The following is an 18,287-nucleotide window of genomic DNA, read 5'->3' on the forward strand; positions in this document are numbered from 1 at the left end:
TTAGCAGCTGAAATGGCTGTTGATGAATTGGTGCATAAATCAACAGACCTTTCGATCCCACTCATCCATGCTGACTAGATATTCTAAACTAATCTAGTCCCAGTTGCAAGCACCTGGCCCATATCCCTCTAAACCCTTTCTATTCATAAACCCAGCCAGATGCCTTTTAAATGTTCTAATTGTACTAGCTTCCACCACTTCCTCTGGCAGCTCACTCCATACACGCACCACCCTTTGCAAGAAAAAGTTGCCCTTTAGGTCCCTTTTATATCTTTCCCCTCTCACCCTAAACCTCTGACCTCTAGTTTGGGACTCACCCACCCCAGGGAAAAGATCTTGTCTATTTATCCATGCCCTCATATTTTCAAGGTACAGATACGATCTTGTTAAGCAAGAGGGTGAAGGGTCGTCAAGGATAAGCAGGAATGCAGATTTGAGGTTATAATCAGATCAGCCTCGATCTTATTGAATAGCATAGCAGGTTAGTGGAATGAATGAACTACTCCTGCTCGGAATTCACGTGCTCATATGGATGTTTGTACTGCAAGCTTAAACAGTTGGCACATTCTTCTGTTGTAACAAAGTCTAAACTCCTCTGCAAGAAACTTATTTCAACACACTTTTTGTACAGTTGGTTGGGGGAGAGAAGTAGCTATTAGTTAACAAACTAACGTATGGACTGTACATGGTGATGGAGATAGGGAACTGTTACTCAAGGTCAGTGACTCATCTAATCCAACCTCTCCCCCCCGGCCCAAACACTTTCAAAACCTCATAGGGTCCCAGTGGGTATAGTCCTCTCAGCCAACAAAACCACCATACTTTACTGTACCACCTCATCCTCTCTCCAACATAAAGCAGCTTGGTCATGATTGACCTCAGCCCCAATATCCACCACCCTCACTAATATATGTAGTTTTGAAACGTTGTTACATTTATTGCATTTACCTAGGAGGATGATGAACAACTTCACCATATGAAACTAACACAAGAACATATATTCTTAAATGCAAAATTGCAAAATTAAAAACGTCAAGTTTTATCATTTCATCAATTCGTTCCTCAAAATGAGAATACCATAATGAGATTGTGATTTTAGCACTACCACCTCTACCCCTTCATATCGTGCATACAATATCTAAGTACTTGATAACATCTGAGATTTTAAATGAAATACATTTCAATCCCTAATACTCTGTACTGCCAGATTCCCCAACTAGCAAAACACCATAACATTAATTTAGAACTTAGAATCTACTTTGCAGAATATAATGGATTGCAAAGCATACTTTCAGAATTCATGTTTTTCGGCCAAAACTAACCTTTTAAAAAACCTAATCAAGTAAAATATAATCAAATTGGCATTGCAGAGAACTGGGTGGCAATGCTTCTTTCATTTGATACCTTGAATTTCGCGAAGAAGGAAACTTTCCAGATAAAAATTCATGCTTAATTCAGCTTGCATTTTATGCAGAAAAGAGCTACAGCTGCTACCTTTGCAAAGATCTAACTGATTCAGCCAAATCACACCTCAAGCTGTTCAGCTATCTGAGATCTATTCACAGTTGTTAGCAGGCAGAATACCTTGCTCTCAGCCAAAGCTCCAGTCATACATACGAAGTGGCTTCACCTCATCTGCAAATTTGGTTTCGACTAATGCTTGAAAAGGCAACAGCATAAACAGTACTTACAATGAGTATCAGGTTACTTGCTTTTAACATTTGGAACAATCCTTCAACAGTCCTCAGGTGTTTAAAACAATTACTTTCCCATTTCAGTCCATAATCGAAAATACAGAGGAAAAGAGATACGACCTTTACATGTGAGAATGGATTTAAATGACAATTGAGTTTAGAACTTGGGATGAAATTCCTCAATCTCTTTCTCCATTTATTTCCCTTCAGTTATGATTAAAAATATGATTTCCCTTTTTCCATTCCTTTTTTTTTGTAGAACACATAGATGCGTCTACAATTATTAACCAGTGAACACGTGAATACTTTTTTCAACCTTGCTGTGGAGTTGCAAATTCCCTGGCTACTTTAGAGTCAGAGCAATACAACATGGAAACAGACCCTTCAGTCTAACCAGTCCATGCCAAGCATAATCCCAAACTAAATTAGTACAACATGACTGCTCTCGGCTCATATCCCTCCAAAGCTCTCATTCATGTACTTATCCAAATGTCTTTTAAACATCATAACCGTGCCCACATCCACCACTTCCTCAGGAAGGTCATTGCACACGCAAACCACCTCTGTGTAAACAATTTGTCCCCCATCTTTTTCTAAAACCTCTTTCCTCTCACCTTGAAAATATGCCCCCTAATCTTGAAAGCCCACATCCTACAGAAAAGGCACCTACCGTTAACCCTATCTATACCATGATTTTATAAACCTCTATTTAAAAAAGTCATCTCTCAACCTCCTCTGCTCCATGCGGATGTTCTTAATGCATTCACATTTATCACACAAAAGTATAGGACATTGGTCTTGATGTAGACTACAGTTTAGAAAGATTTTAACACAAACAACAAAACAAAGTTTCAACCCTGTTTCTGCAACATTAACTATTACAGAGATCCATCCACAAAAATAATGCCCTATCTCAATTCTAGGTTTCTACTCGATCTTCTCCTTCCTGTTTTTTTTCCCCCTGTGGAATACACAGACAATTTTACAATTCCCTCCAAATCTGCAGGCATGAACCTTTCATAATTCCGAGGACCTAAATTCACTCAGTTCTCACAATGTGAAGACTACTATACCAACTCTTTGGGCTTAGGGTTTCTCAGACAAAAAAACAATTCTGCTGAGGTGACTGGCTTCCCCGAACAAACCATATTCTTGTTAGAACAGTCTTAATTAAAAGATGTACCTGTACAGTATGTTATAACAGGCGGTTTCTGTTGGCTTTTCTAATTCTATCGAGCTTTAAAAGATGTATTAGTTGTTCAAAAATAGTCAACTTATCTTATTTGAACATGCAATTAAAAAATACTTTTGTAGCCATTTCAATACTGTATAAAAAAGCAACAGTAAAATTTGAAAATAGTACAAACTTGTTTGAAAAATGCTCCAGAAAATATTGGAAAAAGCATAGCATAAAGTTACAAAATCAGAAAAATCAACAGCAAATCTGATGTCCTCCATGATTTCACAGTGTCATTCAGAAATATCTCCACCCAGAAAGCAGATTTATTTTAAAATCTAAAAAGTAGCCACAACATATCCAACTTTAGGGTTACTAGCTTCGAAATAAATTGGCTTTGTTAGGTTGCTTAATAAATTGGGCTGGTTAAGGGGATGAAATGGATAACAGTCAGTGATACATGAAGGCCTATATCTGTAAACAATAACTCCAGAAAAAGAATAAATTTATAAAGATAGCACACTTACACATCAGTAAAATCTTGCAATGTTGTTGCTGGTGTGAAAACATCCAATAGGCCAATTACCTAAAAGAACAAAAACCTAAGTCAAGGCATAAAACTCAAGATGCAGAACTTTTCTCTCAGATGCAGAAGCTCAACATGTTTTAAACTCTTCTGCAATTTCCGATGGGATCCATCATATTTTTCCTACTAGTTATTCAGGCACTAGTGACACCAATCTGTTTATAGTTTGAAAGATTTTACCAAAGATAAAATGTACATAAGTCAACTTTTCCTCAAACATGACATGTAGCAAATGCAGTTAAACAGTAATGAGGGACCAATCTTATAAACATCACTCCAGATCTTCCTTCAAATTCTTGAGCGTGCAGGTTTGTGAATAAAATTTTGTGCAAGTTTGCTTCCCCACTTTAAAAAGATCACGTTGTCCAAGAAAAGTAAAACTTAAACAATGAGTTAATGGAGTATCATCAATTTTAAAACCACTTATAAATTGCATATTTCTGGGTGGGGGTTTAACAATGAGGAAATGCTGGAATGCTACTTAAGTCTATTTAATTGAATAAACACAGGCAAATTCTGCATATATGGAAGTAAGTGTTCCATATAGAAAGTCATCATATTTGACAAACTGCCCAAGCAAATCACTGTTAGCTAAACCTTCATCCTGAGGCAGTGGATTAAAAATTCCCAAGTACAAAGTACAAGCAAGTATAATGAACTGTGAAATGGGTCCAGAATGGCTAATATCCTACTCATTTCAAAAGAAGTTGTTTTTGAAAACAAAAGTCTGCATGAATACTTTGTGAATGATTTAAAATGTTTCCAAATATAGGAAATGAGGATTCAGTTTACTGAATATTTGTACAATTTTTAAAAAATCGTTTAGGCAATTTGTTTTCAGATTGAGCCAAGGGAGGACATATGTCTATATGCACTCCAAGAGGAGTGCAATTCAAAACAGAGGGCATGCGATTAATGTAATGAAAGAATTTGAAACACAGTTAATATTTTAGTAGCTGCAGGGAGAGATGCTCTCGGGCAAACAGAAAAATTGTGCAGACAGCTCTCCAAAACGTGCAGCAGTGGAAGCATGTGCCAACATTGGAGATAAGCGAGTTATGTTGAAGATGTGACTGTGGTAAGGGAGGATTTGACAAAAGTGGGAATTGGATTTAGGAACGACTGAATTAACTTGCATTGTGAGGGGGGCAACAAGTGCTGTTTTGGGATGGGGAAAAAACAAAATTGTCAGGACAATGGGGCATTATAGAGTATGGAACATGTTGCATACTAAATACAGAAGAGCTTCCAGAATAGGAAATATGTGACGGCAATCCTGGGATCTCTTCATACTCTCACCTGATGCAATAACCTAAAGAAGCTTTTGCTAGACTAGGTGAAAAAGCAGGCAGGAGGATCAGTAATCAAAGGAACAGATTCAAGATAGCTGAGAAAAAGTGAAGAACAAACTGATTTTCTTTCAAGCAACAAGTTTCTACCATCTTAAGTACACACACAAAATTACTTGGAGAGAAAACATTTGCAAGGATAAAAAAAAGTAATGCACAAATTATGTGGATTATGTGAATTACGTAGATGCTAGCTCTTTGACAGTAATGTTACAAATAGCTTTTGTTAAATTATTCTGAACAATCTAAATCACATTAAGTTTGGAGCAAATTCACACACTTACCAACTTAAGTAAAGCTGTGGGAATATTAAACTAATCAGATAAAAACAATCTAATTCAAAAGGTCTGCAAAATTTAATACAGCATAATGCAGTACTGTATACCATACCATTTATAACATGTTTCAGTGGCAAAGTATTTACACTATTTTGGAAATGAAATTCCATATCACATGGATAAATGTAACAATGTCCAACATTTGCAAGAGAAAAACTGGCTTCATTATTCTAATAGTTCTTTTAGGATGCCAGAATAAGTGACATTACTGATATTCACTTCAACGGGAGTACTTACATTTTCATGTTTCATATGCTTCAACAACCGTAGCTCTCTGTATGTTCGTTTTGCATGGATGATAGATTGAAATGGTCTGGAAAGTTTTTTTACTGCCACGCGATAACTTGATTGCGTATCAAAAGCAGAGCTGCAAAAAGACAAGAAAAACTCATTTATGTTCAGCTATCATCAAAATATATATAAGAGCACTTGGCATATAATCAATCATTTTCAAAACCCCTAATAAACTGCACTCCCCCTTTCTCTCTCACATAGAAAACATTTGCAAAAGTAGAAAAATTTGGAAAATGATTTCAGTGGTCTTTGCTTCCTGACTCAGATGTTAAGATAACACTTCTTCAGGTAGTCACACCCATGGTTTTCAGGTGTCTTTGTTTGGAAGATTCCACTGGTTTGCAAGTCGTATAGAACAACTGATTTTTCAATTCAACAGTCACAACTCTCAGCAACTAATGCAATAAAGGCAACTGGTTTTCCTCAAGTATAAACAGAGTTATTTTTACTGCAGAAAGCATGCAGTTTCTGCTGGAGAGAGCAACTATACATTCTTGTTAGGGAGAGAAAGACACTCGCTTCCAGTTCCAACTTGTTCAGTTAGGTGAGAACCAGTTCCACTTGTAACTAATTCCTCAGCTTCTCATCAGCTGTATATTGTAGGAACCCAAAGCCACAAAAGCAGTTCACAGTTGGTATCAAATTCTTTGCTGTGAAATTATGCAGTCATCTTGGTAAATCTGTTTTTAAAACATTTTTTCTCCCCCCCCCCCACTGCAGTCCACCGTGTTTAGAGACACACAGAGAAACAATCCTACAAGTATACTGATTATACTGTTTCAAGTATTTGAAAACAAGTAAATTTCAATAGTTATGGCCTTCCCAATATTTTAGTAAACGTGATTACTAATAGAAAACTGAAATGTAACATTCCACTTAACAGATCTGTTTGCATTCAGTCACTCGCCATTTGTCATGCAATATCCCTAACTATAAACTCATCTAATCGTGAAATCAATGTTTAAAATTATTGATTACATAAACTATAAAGTCTGCTTCTGGGCTGTTGTGCAGTAGCAGTGTACCTAGCTACCCAGGAGGCCTGGGTTAAAGTCCCACCTGCTCCAGAGATGCGTCATAACATCTACAAATGAGCGCAACCGAACGTGAAATGCAAGTCCCTGTAGATTAGTTAATGGGGAATTGAGTGAGTGAGGAAGGAAGTGTATGCTTCTTTGAAATTACCTTTCCACTGTCTTGTCCTGTCAGAATTGGTTTTTGCTCTACTACAGGGAAAGGAGTTGGGAAATAAACAGAAAAACTAAAAAGGGAGGCAGTTTCACATTATCACATCTCTAAAGAGGGGATATTCAGAGCTCAGCATTATCAGTGCAAAGGACAAGGCGGAATCATTTGCATCCACCTTCAGCCAGAAGTGTCAAGTAGTTGATCCATCCTGGTCACCTCCCGAGGTCTCAATATCAGAGACTTCAATCTTCAGCCAATTCAATTCATTGCACTCAAGGTTAAGAAATGGCTGAAGACCTCAGATAGTGCAAAGGCAATGTGATCCATCAAATGCCTACAATAAACACTGAGAACATGTGCTCCAGATATAACTGTGCCCCTAACCTAGCTTTTCCAGTACAGCAACAATAGTGCATCTACACAGCAATGCGAAAAATTGCCCTGGTATAATCTGTACATAAAAAGCATGATAAATTCACTATTACCACTGGGATATTATAGCCATTACAGAAACATGGCTCAGGGAGGATAGGACTGGCAGCTTAATGTGCCAGGGAACAGGTGCTTTAAGTGGGACAGAGGTGGTGAGAGTAAGAGAGAGGGGTAGTTGTCTTTTTGATTAAGGCAGGTATCACAGCAGTAGTCAGATGAAATAACTGAAGGATCATCAGTGAGGCTTTGTGGGTGGAGCTAAGGAGGATATGGTGACATTACTGGGGTTGTACTATAGGCCCCCAAATAGTCAACGGGAATTAGAGAAACAAATATGTGGGTAAATTGGGGAGACTTTTAGAAGCAATAGAGTTGTCATAGTAGGGGATTTTAATTTTCCTAACATAGACTGGGACTGCTAGTGTTAAGGCCTTAGATAGGGTGGAATTTGTTAAGTGCGTTCAGGAAATTTTCCTCAAGAGGGTCCTACTCAGGAAGGGACAAAACTCTACCTACTCTTGGGAAATAGGGCAAGACAGGTAACAGTGTGACAGTGGGGGAGCACTTTGGGACTCGTGACCATAGTTCTATTAATTTTAAAATATAGTTATGGAGAGGGACAAAACTAGTCAGAGGTTCAAGATCTAATTTGGGCCAAGGCAAATTTTGATGGTATTAGGTAGGAGATTGCAGGGGTTGATTGGAGTAGTTTGTTTGCAGTCAAAAGGACTTCTAGCAAGCAGGACACCCTCAAACATGAGATAGCTTGAGTTCAAAGGCTATGCTCTTGTGAGGGTGAAGGACAAGGTTGGCAGGAATTGGGAACCCATGATGACAAGAGATATTGAGGCTTTGACCAGGAAAAAAAAAGGTGTGGCTCGGTCACAGGGAGCTGGGATCAAGGGAATGCATGGAGATATGATGAAGGTTCCGGTTTGGGACTAGGATGGGCGAAGTTAGAAATCATAACACCTCCAAACAGGTTTATTTGGAAGTATAGGCAGCCTGACGAAGGAGCAGCACTCTGAAAGCTCGTACTTCCAAATAGATCTGGACGATAACCTGGTGATGTAAGATTTTAAACTGAATACAGGAGTTTACTGAAGGAGGAAATCAAGAGGGCAAAAAGGGGGCTCAATAAGCCTTGGCTGATAAGATTAGGGTGAATCCAAAGAGGTTCTTTAAGTATATTAAAAGGAAAAAAAACCAAAGAGATGAGAGTCCCTCAAGGACCAAAGTGGACATGTATGTGTAGAACCACAAGAGATGGGAGAGGTTCTCAGTGAATATTTCTGTGTGTTTACCATGGAGAAAGACACAAAAACTTGGGGACGTTAGGCTGAGGGGTGACCTAATAGAGGTTTACAAAATTATGAGCAGCATGGATAGGATAAATAGACAAAGCCTTTTCCCTGGGGTGTGGGGGGTGGGTGGGTCCAGAACTAGAGGGCATAGGTTTAGGGTCAGAGGGGAAATATATAAAAGAAACCTAAGGGGCAACTTTTTCACACAGAGGGTGGTACATGTATGGAATGAGCTGCCAGAGGAAGTGGTGGAGGCTGCTACAATTGCAACATTTAAAAGGCACCTGGATGGGTATACGAATAGGAGGGATATGGAATGAGTGTTGACAGGTGGGACTAGATTGGGTTGGGATATCTGTTGGCATGGACGGGTTGGACCGAAGGGTCTGTTTCCATGCTGTACATCTCTGACTCTATATCTTGGGGCAGTCCATATCACAGTAGAGATGTTGTTAGATATATTAGAATGTATGAAGGTGGATAAATCCCTTGGTTCTGACCAGATATATCTAAGAACACTGCAAGAGGCTAGAGAAAGTACAGGAGCCCTGGCTGATATTTTTGCATCATCGTTACCCCCAGGGAAGGTCCCAGAGACTGAAGGGTAGTGAATGTTGTGCCCTTATTCAAGAGCTGCAAAGAAATGTCTAGGAACTAGATCAGTAAGCTTAACAGCGGTGGTGGGTAAATTACTTGAGAAGATTCTTAGGGATATGGTACACATGCATTTAGAAAGTCAGGATTGGATTAGAAGTAGTCAGCATGGCTTTGAGTGAGAGACCATGTCTCTCAAATTTATTAGAGTTCTTTAATGAAAAGTGACCAGGAAGGTTGATGAAGTAGGGGAGTAGAGTCTATATGGATATCACCAAGGCCTTTGATAAGGTTTCATATGGCATGTTGTTCTGGAAGGTTAGATCAATTGGAATCTAGAGCGAGCTGGCAAATTGGACACAAAACTGGCTCGATGGCATGAAGCAGAGGGTTAACAATGGAAAGATGCTCGTCAGACTGGAAGCCTGTAACTAGTGGAGTGTCTCAGGGGTCAGTGCTAGGCCATTGCTGTTTGTTATCTATAGCAATTATTTAGATAAAAATGTACAAGGTATGATTGGAAAGTTTGCTGATGACACTAAAACAGACGGCATCGTGGACAGTGAAAAAGGTTATCAGAAATTGCAGCAGGATCTTCACTAGCTGGGAAAGTGGGCCAAGAAATGGCAACTGAAATTTAACATAGATAAGTGTGAGGTCTTACTTTTCGGAAAGTCAAATCAAGGTACGAGTTTCATAGTGAATGGTAGAGCTTTAAGTAGTGTAGTGGAACAGAGGATCTTGGAATTTAGATGCACTGTTCTCTAAAGTGGAGTAACAAGTAGATAGGCCCATGAAGGTTACCTTTGGCACACTGGCCTTCAGTCAGGGCAGTGAATATAGAAATTGGGAAGTTACGTTGCAGTTATACAGGCCATTGGTGAGGCCGCACTTGATATTGTGTTCATTTTTGATCACATTATAGGAAGGATGTTATTAAACTGGAAAGAGTGCAGAAGAAATATACAGGATGTTGCCTGGACTCAATGGTCTCAAAAGGAAGAGGTTGGACAAGCTAGGACTTTGTCTTCAGAGCTTAGGAGACTGAAGGGAAACCTTAGAGAGGTGTACATGGTCAAGAGAGGCATGGATAGGGTGAATGCAGTCAGTCTTTTTCTCCGGGTTGGGGAATAGAGGGCTAGTGGGCCATCAGTTGAACGTTACAAGGAAGAGAATAAAAAAGGGAACTTGAGGAGCAACTGTGGTAACACAGAGGGAGATACACATATGGAATGAGCTGCCAGCGGGAGTGGTTGATGCGGGTACATTAACATTTAAAAGGCATTGGACAAATACATGGACAGGAAAGGATTAGAAGGATATTGACTAAGTGCAGGCAAATGGGGTTAGCGTGGATGGACATTTTGGTCAACTTAGACCAGTTGGAGCCGAAGGGCCTGTCTCTGTGCTGTCAGACTCTGATTGTAGGGCAACAATGCATGCAAAGACCACCACCTCCAAGCCACACACCACCTTAACTCGGAACTATATAGCCATTATTGATGTGTTTTAAATAAAAAGAGAGAAACTTGTCCAAAGCAGTCACAACACATCCCGGGAACAGGTGGGACCTGAGCCTCTTGGCTCAGAGGTGAGGGCACTACCACATACCCCAAAACTCCCTCCCTGGCAGCACTTTTGGTGTATTTACTCCCACCATGAACTGCAGCAGTTCAAAAGAGCTTACATCTTGTCATTAGTTAGGAATAGGGTAATAAATACAAGCTTAGCTAGGAATGCCCACATCCAGTGAAATTCCACAGTCAATTCTACAACACAGTCAAATATGCACATACAATCCAGACTTATGCCGATAGAAAATGTCTTGGCAACATTGAAAAACGGTGCATCTCTTCAACTAAGAGGTGTTAAGGAATGATACTGTTGATTCCCATTTACAACAACTGTACTGAACACTGGCACCATCCCCCACCTTTTCCCCCCCGCTACATCGATGACTGTATCGGCACTACCTCGTGGGAGGTTGAACAGTTCATCCACTTTACTAACACCTTCCACCCTGATCTCAAATTTACCTGGACCGTCTCAGACTCCTCTCTCCCCTTCCTAGACCTATTTCTATCTCGGGCGACCAACTAAACACAGACATTCACTATAAACCGACCGACTCCCACAGCTACCTAGATTACACTTCCTCCCACCCTGCCCCTTGTAAAAACGCCATATTCCCAATTCCTTCGCCTCCGCCGCATCTGCTCCCAGGAGGACCAATTCCAATACTGAACAACCCAGATGGCCTCCTTCTTCAAAGACCGCAATTTCCCCTCAGACGTGTGGTTGACGATGCTCTCCATTGCATCTCCTCCACTTCCCGCTCCTCTGCCCTTGAAACCCACCCCTCCAATCGCCACCAGGACAGACCCCACTGGTCCTCACCTACCACCCCAGCAACCTCCAGATACTTCTTATCATCCTTAGTCATTTCAGCCACCTCCAAACAGACCCCACCACCAAAGATATATTTCCCTCCCTATCAGCATTCCAGAAAGACCACTCCCTCCGCGACTCCCTCATCAGGTCCACAACCTGCACCAACCCAACCTCCATTCCTGGCACCTTCCCCTGCAACCGGAAGAGATGCAAGACTTGCGCCCACACCTCCCCCCTCACTTTCTTCCAAGGCCCCAAGGGATCCTTCCATATCTGTCACAAATTCACCTGCACCTCCACACACATCATTTACTGCATCCGATGCACCCAATGTGGCCTCCTCTATATTGGGGAGACAGGCCGCTTACTTGCAGAACGTTTCAGAGAACACCTCTGGGTCACCCACACCAACCAACCCAACCGCCCTGTGGCTGAACACTAACTCCCCCTCCCACTTTGCCAAGGACATGCAAGTCCTTGGCCTCCTCCATCGCCAGACCATGGCAACATGACGCCTGGAGTAAGAGCGTCTCATCTTCCGCCTAGGAACCCTCCAACCACAAGGGATGAAGAATGCAGATTTCTCCCAGCTTCCTCATTTCCCCTCCCCCCACCTTATCTCAGTCCCAACCCTCGGACTCAGCACTGCTTTCTTGACCTGCAATCTTCTTCCTGAACTCTCCACCCCCACCGGTCTATCACCCTCACCTTAACCTCCTTCCACCTATCGCATTCCCAACGCCCCTCCCCCAAGTCCCTCCTCCCTACCTTTTATCTTCGCCGCTTGGCACACCCTCCTCATTCCTGAAGAAGGGCTTATGCCCGAAACGCCGATTCTCCTACTCCTTGGATGCTGCCTGACCTGTTGCGCTTTTCCAGCAACACATTTTTCAACTGTACTGAAATCCTACTCCAGGATATGAATGCAAAAGATAGACTGAAACTTCAGTGTAATACAGACAGAGCAATCTTCAAATGAGATTTTGACACAAGATATTATCAACCTCTTCAGATCAAAAATAAAAAGACTCAGGGGAAGATACGAGGTGGTATCTGAGAGCTGCTGTAGCCTCTGCAATGTAGAGGTTAGTACACCAGACTACAACAGCAACACCCTTACTGGCAGGGTTAATAAGTCAGGGTTGGGATCCAAGCATACTGCGTGCAGTCAGTTTGGAGGGAGACAGGTTGGATTGGGTAAGGGGAGCAGAGAAATTGAGGCAGCCAATCTCCCTCCAAACTGACTGCACTCCATGCACTGACATCCAACCCAGACTTGTTATTAACACTGCCGATAAGGGTGGCACTGTTTTCTTGTCCGGTGTATTGCAGAGGCTGAGCAACAGGTCTCCGATACCTCCTATCATCTTCCCCTGGACCATGACCCTACCATAGCACATCAGGCCATTGTATCAACTATGGACACTTACCTCATCTCGTATGGTGATCTCCTCCCCCACTGCCTTCAAGCTGATAGTCCCTCAGCCCTGCAAAACTTGCATCTATCTCCTTCTGAAAATCCACAAACAGGACTACCCATCTCAGCTTGCTCCTGCCCCAGAGAACTCATCTCTTCCTACCTAGACTCTGTCATTTCTCCCCAGTCCAGTCCCTGCCCACATACATCCGTGATTCCTGACACAATGCCAGTTTCAGAATTGCCAGTTTGCAGGCTCCAGCCATCTCCTCTTTACCACGGACGTGCAATCCCTTTACAAGTCCATCCCCCAACCAGGGTGGTCTCAGGGCTCTCCACTTCTCCCTGGAAGCAAAGGCCTGAACTATCCCCTCTCATCATACATTCCTTTGCTCATCCTCAACCACTTCTCTTAACTCTTATTTTCTTCAAGTCAAGGGGTGGCCATGATACCCACACGGGCCCGTTACACCTCTCTTTTGGGGGCTAAGTGGAACATTCCTGGTTTCAATCCTATTCTGGGCCCCACTCACAACTCTTTCCTGTATAATCGATGATGTCATTGGTGTTGCTTCCCTCTTCCATCCAGAATTCGAAAAGTTTATTGGTTTCGCTTCTTGTTTTCACCCTGCCCTCACTTTCACCTGGTCTACCACGGTTTCCTTCCTTCCTGGACATCAGTTTCCATTTCTGGGGACAGTCTGACCACTAACATCCACTATAAACCCACGGGCTCCCACAGTCATCTGGACTATACATCCTTGTACCCTGCTTCCTGTAAAGACAGCATTCCATTCTCACACTTAGTCTCCGCTTCATATGTTCTGATAAGGCACAATTCAGCAAGGGAGCCTCCGAAACGTCCACCTTCTTCCTGAACTCTGGATTCCCTAGCACTACTGTTGACAGGACCCCCAATCAGGTCCGACCCATCAACCACACCTGCCCTCAATCCCCCTCTCTTCTCCCAGTGACAGGGTTCCCCATACCCTTATCTCACCAGCATATACATCAGAAGATCAGCCACCATTTCCACCACCCCCAGCAAGATGCCATCAGCACACATATTGCCCTCCCCTCTTGTCTGCCTTCCGCAGGGAGCATTCCCTCCAGGACTCTTGGTCCATGTTCCTTCACTCCCAACATCTTCCAGAGCCACACGGCACTTTCCTCTGCAACCACTGAAGGGGCAAGCATTGCACATTTATCTCCTCCCTCCTCAGTACCCAAAGAGCCCAAACATACTTTCCAGGTGAAGCAGCACTTTATTTGCACTTCTCACAATCTACTCTACTACATTTGCTGCTCACAATCTTTTCTCCTCATTTAGAGGAGACCACAAGTGTAGACTGGGCGATTGTTTTGCAGAACATCTATCTTTTCTGCAGGCTGAATATACAGTTTCCATTTGTCTGCCACTTTAACACACCATTCTCTCTTGGCCTTGCAGAGTGTTCTAGAGAAGCTCAGCACAAGCTAGAAGAAAAACTCGTTGTCTTTTTCAGGACCCTGCAGCCCTCTGGACTCAATATTTAGTTTGATCATTTTAGGTCCATGTCTTCATTCCCTATGCCACACATCAGGCCTTATTATCACAGTCTGCCATTACATGCTACCTATTGTTAGCCACTAAGTTTCCACTATTCACCCTCCAAGCCAGATTGTTACCCACTCCTTTGTCTAACTGTTCTTCTCAATCTTTGGGCTCTATCCTTATTATTTACTCCTTACCCGCGACCCCCACCTTATCTTCTGCATATAAACCAACATTTTCCTCGCCAGTATCAATTGAAGGTCACCAGACCCAAAATGTTAGCTTTGGTTTCCCTTCACAGATGCTGCCAAACCTGCGGAGCCTTTCCAACAACTTCTGGTTTTGTTACTAATTTACAATACCCACTGTTCTTTCGTTTTTATGTTCACAAAACAGCTCAGTGTCCAACATTTGGTGCAATTCTGTAAATGGACAGTACAATCCTGAGTTATCACTTATAATCCTAATCAATAAGACACCAGGATAAATCAAATCCAGAATAAAAACACAATCTCAGATCAGGTTAATTTTTTTTTCCAAAAAAGTTCGACACTGAAGTGGTTTGTGACTGAAACATATACAGAGCCATAAATCCATACCAGCATGGAAACAGATCCTTCAGTCTAACTAGTCCATACCAAGCATAATCCCAAACTAAATTAGTACAACATGACTGCTCCTGGCTCACATCCCTCCAAAGCTCTCATTCGTGTACTTATCCAAATGTTTTTTAAACATCATAACTGTGTCCGCATCCACCACTTCCTCAGGAAGGTCATTCCACACGCAAACCACCCTCTGTCTAAATAATTTGTCCCCTTGTCTTTTTTTAAACCTCTTTCCTCTCACCTTGAAAATATGCCCCCTAATCTTGAAAGTCCACATCCTACAGAAAAGACACCTACCGTTAATTCTATCTATACCCCTCATGATTTTATAAACCTCAAAAAAAAGTCACCTCTCAACATCCTATGTTCCATGTGGATGCAGATGTTCTTAATGCATTATTCACATTACACAAAAGTGTAGAACAGTGGTATAGAATACAGTTTAGAAAGATTTTAACACAAACAACAAAAAGTTTCAACCCTGTTTCTCCAACATTAACTGTTATAGAGATTCATCCACAAAAATAATGTCCTATCTCAATTCTACATTTCTACTCAATCTTCTTCCAGTTTTCCCCCCTTATGGAATACACAAACAATTTTACAATTCCCTCCAAATCTGCAGGCATGAACCTTTCATAATTCTGAGGACCTAAATTCACTCAGTTCTCAACGTGAAGACTACTATACCAACTCTTTGGGCTTTGGGTTTCTCAGACAAAAAAACAATTCTGCTGAGGTGACTGGATAACCATACTCATCTGTTCTGAATTGAACAAGTTGATTCTGGAGGTCAAAACAAAACTAGTGGCTTTGCTGTGTTTACTTTGCCTGCCATAAACATCTTAACCAGGGTTCTTAGGGTTTTAGAAGTTCTCCCAAGCACATGCCCAAAATTCTTCTGCTTCTATTTTAAAATCCATCTTTCAAAAATGATGATAGGTATATTGTACATCTTGCATCAGGTCAACAAGTACCTGCACTAAGAATTACACTGAGTTATGATCAGTTAGGCTCACCTTCAGTGCCTGTCACCTACATACTTAACCTATACATATATTCATTCACAGGATTCTATCCTTTGCTCCTCTTTCACTTAAAAAAGTGTGGGAGATAACTAATCCCTTGTGCATTCTCCACAGTACTGCCATGACCAGAGTCCACTTGCTAATCAACACTGCTTTCCCATGCAACATAAATTGTTCTTCCTTTAGAAATTTGATATTCTTACATTTCTCAATAAGAATCATATAACTAAGCTTCAACAGTATCTCTTTTCAGCAATAAACACGTATGCAATGCTGTCATCCTGATGACAATCTTAATGTGCAGCTGCATCATGCTTTGCCTAAACCCAGAGTACACAAATATCTAGTGTACGTACTGAGGTTCTCTCTGTCCCCGGCATTGCGAAGGATGGGACTGGCATCGAATTCATGGAATGTTCCCAGCAATTGGTCCATTCTGTATAATCTGTCCTTCATGGAGAAATTTGCAGAGAACACCATATGCGATTACAAGTCCATCAAGACGTGGTCAGCATGTATTGCTCTCAATATCCTACCAGAAAAGGGAGAGGATGAATCCTGTTGGGTTGTTCCCGGAGAGACTGTCAAAGTCATTTGGCAGAATGCATCACCAGAACTTTCCAACAAGCACCAAGACATTGCTTGGCTGGTGGTAAGAAGGGCATTACTTGTGAGATCCTGTGTGCCCAGATTGTGCCACCCACACTGCCCTCAAAGTGACTGTCAGGATGTACAGACTGTCACACATCTTCTTCTGGAATGTACCTTGGCAAAGGAAGTCTGGAGAGAGTGGTTTTTGTTGAGGTTCGTTCCAAGCACATCCATGACGCAGAACTCTGTGCTCTACAATCTGTTCCCTGGGATCAACTGACTGACAGACAGACCCACCCCCCACGACAAACATCAACTGCGCCTGGAAGACCATCAACTCATTGAAAGACACTCTTTAGGTCTGCCTGAAACTGGCTTGTTTTTGAGAGCAAGAAGTTGATCTCTACTGAGTGTTACAGGCTGGCACATTCCAAGGTCCAGGACTATAGTGCACCCATCTGCACAAAAATTTGGGCAACTGTTGTCAAGGTGCAGTTGGGAAAGACCACTAAGGTCTTTCTGGAATTAATTGGTGTCTATTCAGTTATCAGACCCTCCCGACGCCTCATAAGTATGTAAATATAACCTTGTGCAAAAAAGAAATGCCTTTGGATTTGTTAGTTCTCCATATGTACAGAATCGAAAAACCCTAGTGACAGTTTTTTTTAAAATCAAGTATACTTTTGAAGTAAAGCAGTAACACGCACACACACATTTCCAAGGACAATGAGCAATTACCATAATAAGCCAAAAATATTGCTTGTGAAGCAAATCATCAAATCTTTATTTCCTCTTTTTCTGCTCCACTAAAAAAACAAACACTGAAAAGTAATTTTTTTCTGAACTAGTTCAAATGTAAGCAACAAAATTAGGCAACTATTCGAAGAGGTTAGATCTGAATCATCATAACAGGACAGAAAAGTAATGTAGATCTTGAAAGGCTGCCGAGAAAGCAAAAGCTCTAGATTTTAGAGATTTCTTTTTAACAACCAAGTTCTCTCTCATATTTTGTTGTAACTATTTGCACAAACAGTCTGCTTATTCATTAATAAATGCATCTCTTTAGATAAAAAGATATTAACAAATAAAAATGTATGGTGGCTAAATGGTGACACATAGTAATATGCGTTGCAAAGATGATGTAACAAGGACATCGAATATAGATGAATTACATTTCAAAAAATGAGGCTGAGACAATGTAATTTGTGATGTTTAAATAAAATGGACGGATTCAAAATCTCAAACATATTTAAAATTAAGATGCTTCTATGGTGTCGTAATTACTCAAAAACTAGCCAGAGTTTGCAATGTTAGAAGTCAACATTGGATAGACTATAATTGTATTACAATTGTCAAACACGTCTGCCTCATGGACAAGAACTACATTAATATAAAACTCATCTAGCCTCTTCCTTTGTTAAAGAAATTGTATAATTCAAGTTACAAACATACAAATGAGAAGCAAGCCTCCTCTGCCATTCAATTAAATCATAACTACATGTTGCATTCCAAATTCCACACACTGATCTATCCCCAACACCTATTAACTCGCTTGCCGAACAAGAATAATGTCGCCTTGAAATATATTCAACAGCCTTATTTCTACTACAATGAAGCAGAAAGTTCAAAACTCGCAGAGCTGTCAAACTATTTTCCCTTCATCTGTCCTCAACTACTTCATATTTCTCCCCCTCATACTCCATTTACTAGGTTAAATGAGCAGACAAAACTCCATCTATAATCGATGTCCTTGTTACATCAT

The 18,287-nt window shown here is 41.2% G+C and overlaps 1 protein-coding gene across 2 annotated transcripts in view; it reads right to left on the minus strand.

Moving 5' to 3' along the window:
* LOC122563202 (mitogen-activated protein kinase 14) overlaps window positions 1-18,287 on the minus strand; it is a 79,389-nt gene that overhangs the window by 47,411 nt on the left and 13,691 nt on the right. For both annotated transcript variants that reach the window (XM_043716756.2, XM_087973600.1), the window contains exons 2-3: window positions 5,382-5,511; window positions 3,399-3,457 (exon numbers count right to left, since the gene is read on the minus strand). In XM_043716756.2, the coding sequence (XP_043572691.1) occupies window positions 3,399-3,457; window positions 5,382-5,511 (189 nt within the window). The remainder of the gene's footprint in view (window positions 1-3,398; window positions 3,458-5,381; window positions 5,512-18,287) is intronic.

Source organism: Chiloscyllium plagiosum, unplaced genomic scaffold (genome assembly GCF_037043375.1).
Source record: "Chiloscyllium plagiosum isolate Xiang-an unplaced genomic scaffold, Cpla_swu_hap1 HiC_scaffold_26, whole genome shotgun sequence".
Lineage (NCBI taxonomy): Eukaryota > Metazoa > Chordata > Chondrichthyes > Orectolobiformes > Hemiscylliidae > Chiloscyllium > Chiloscyllium plagiosum.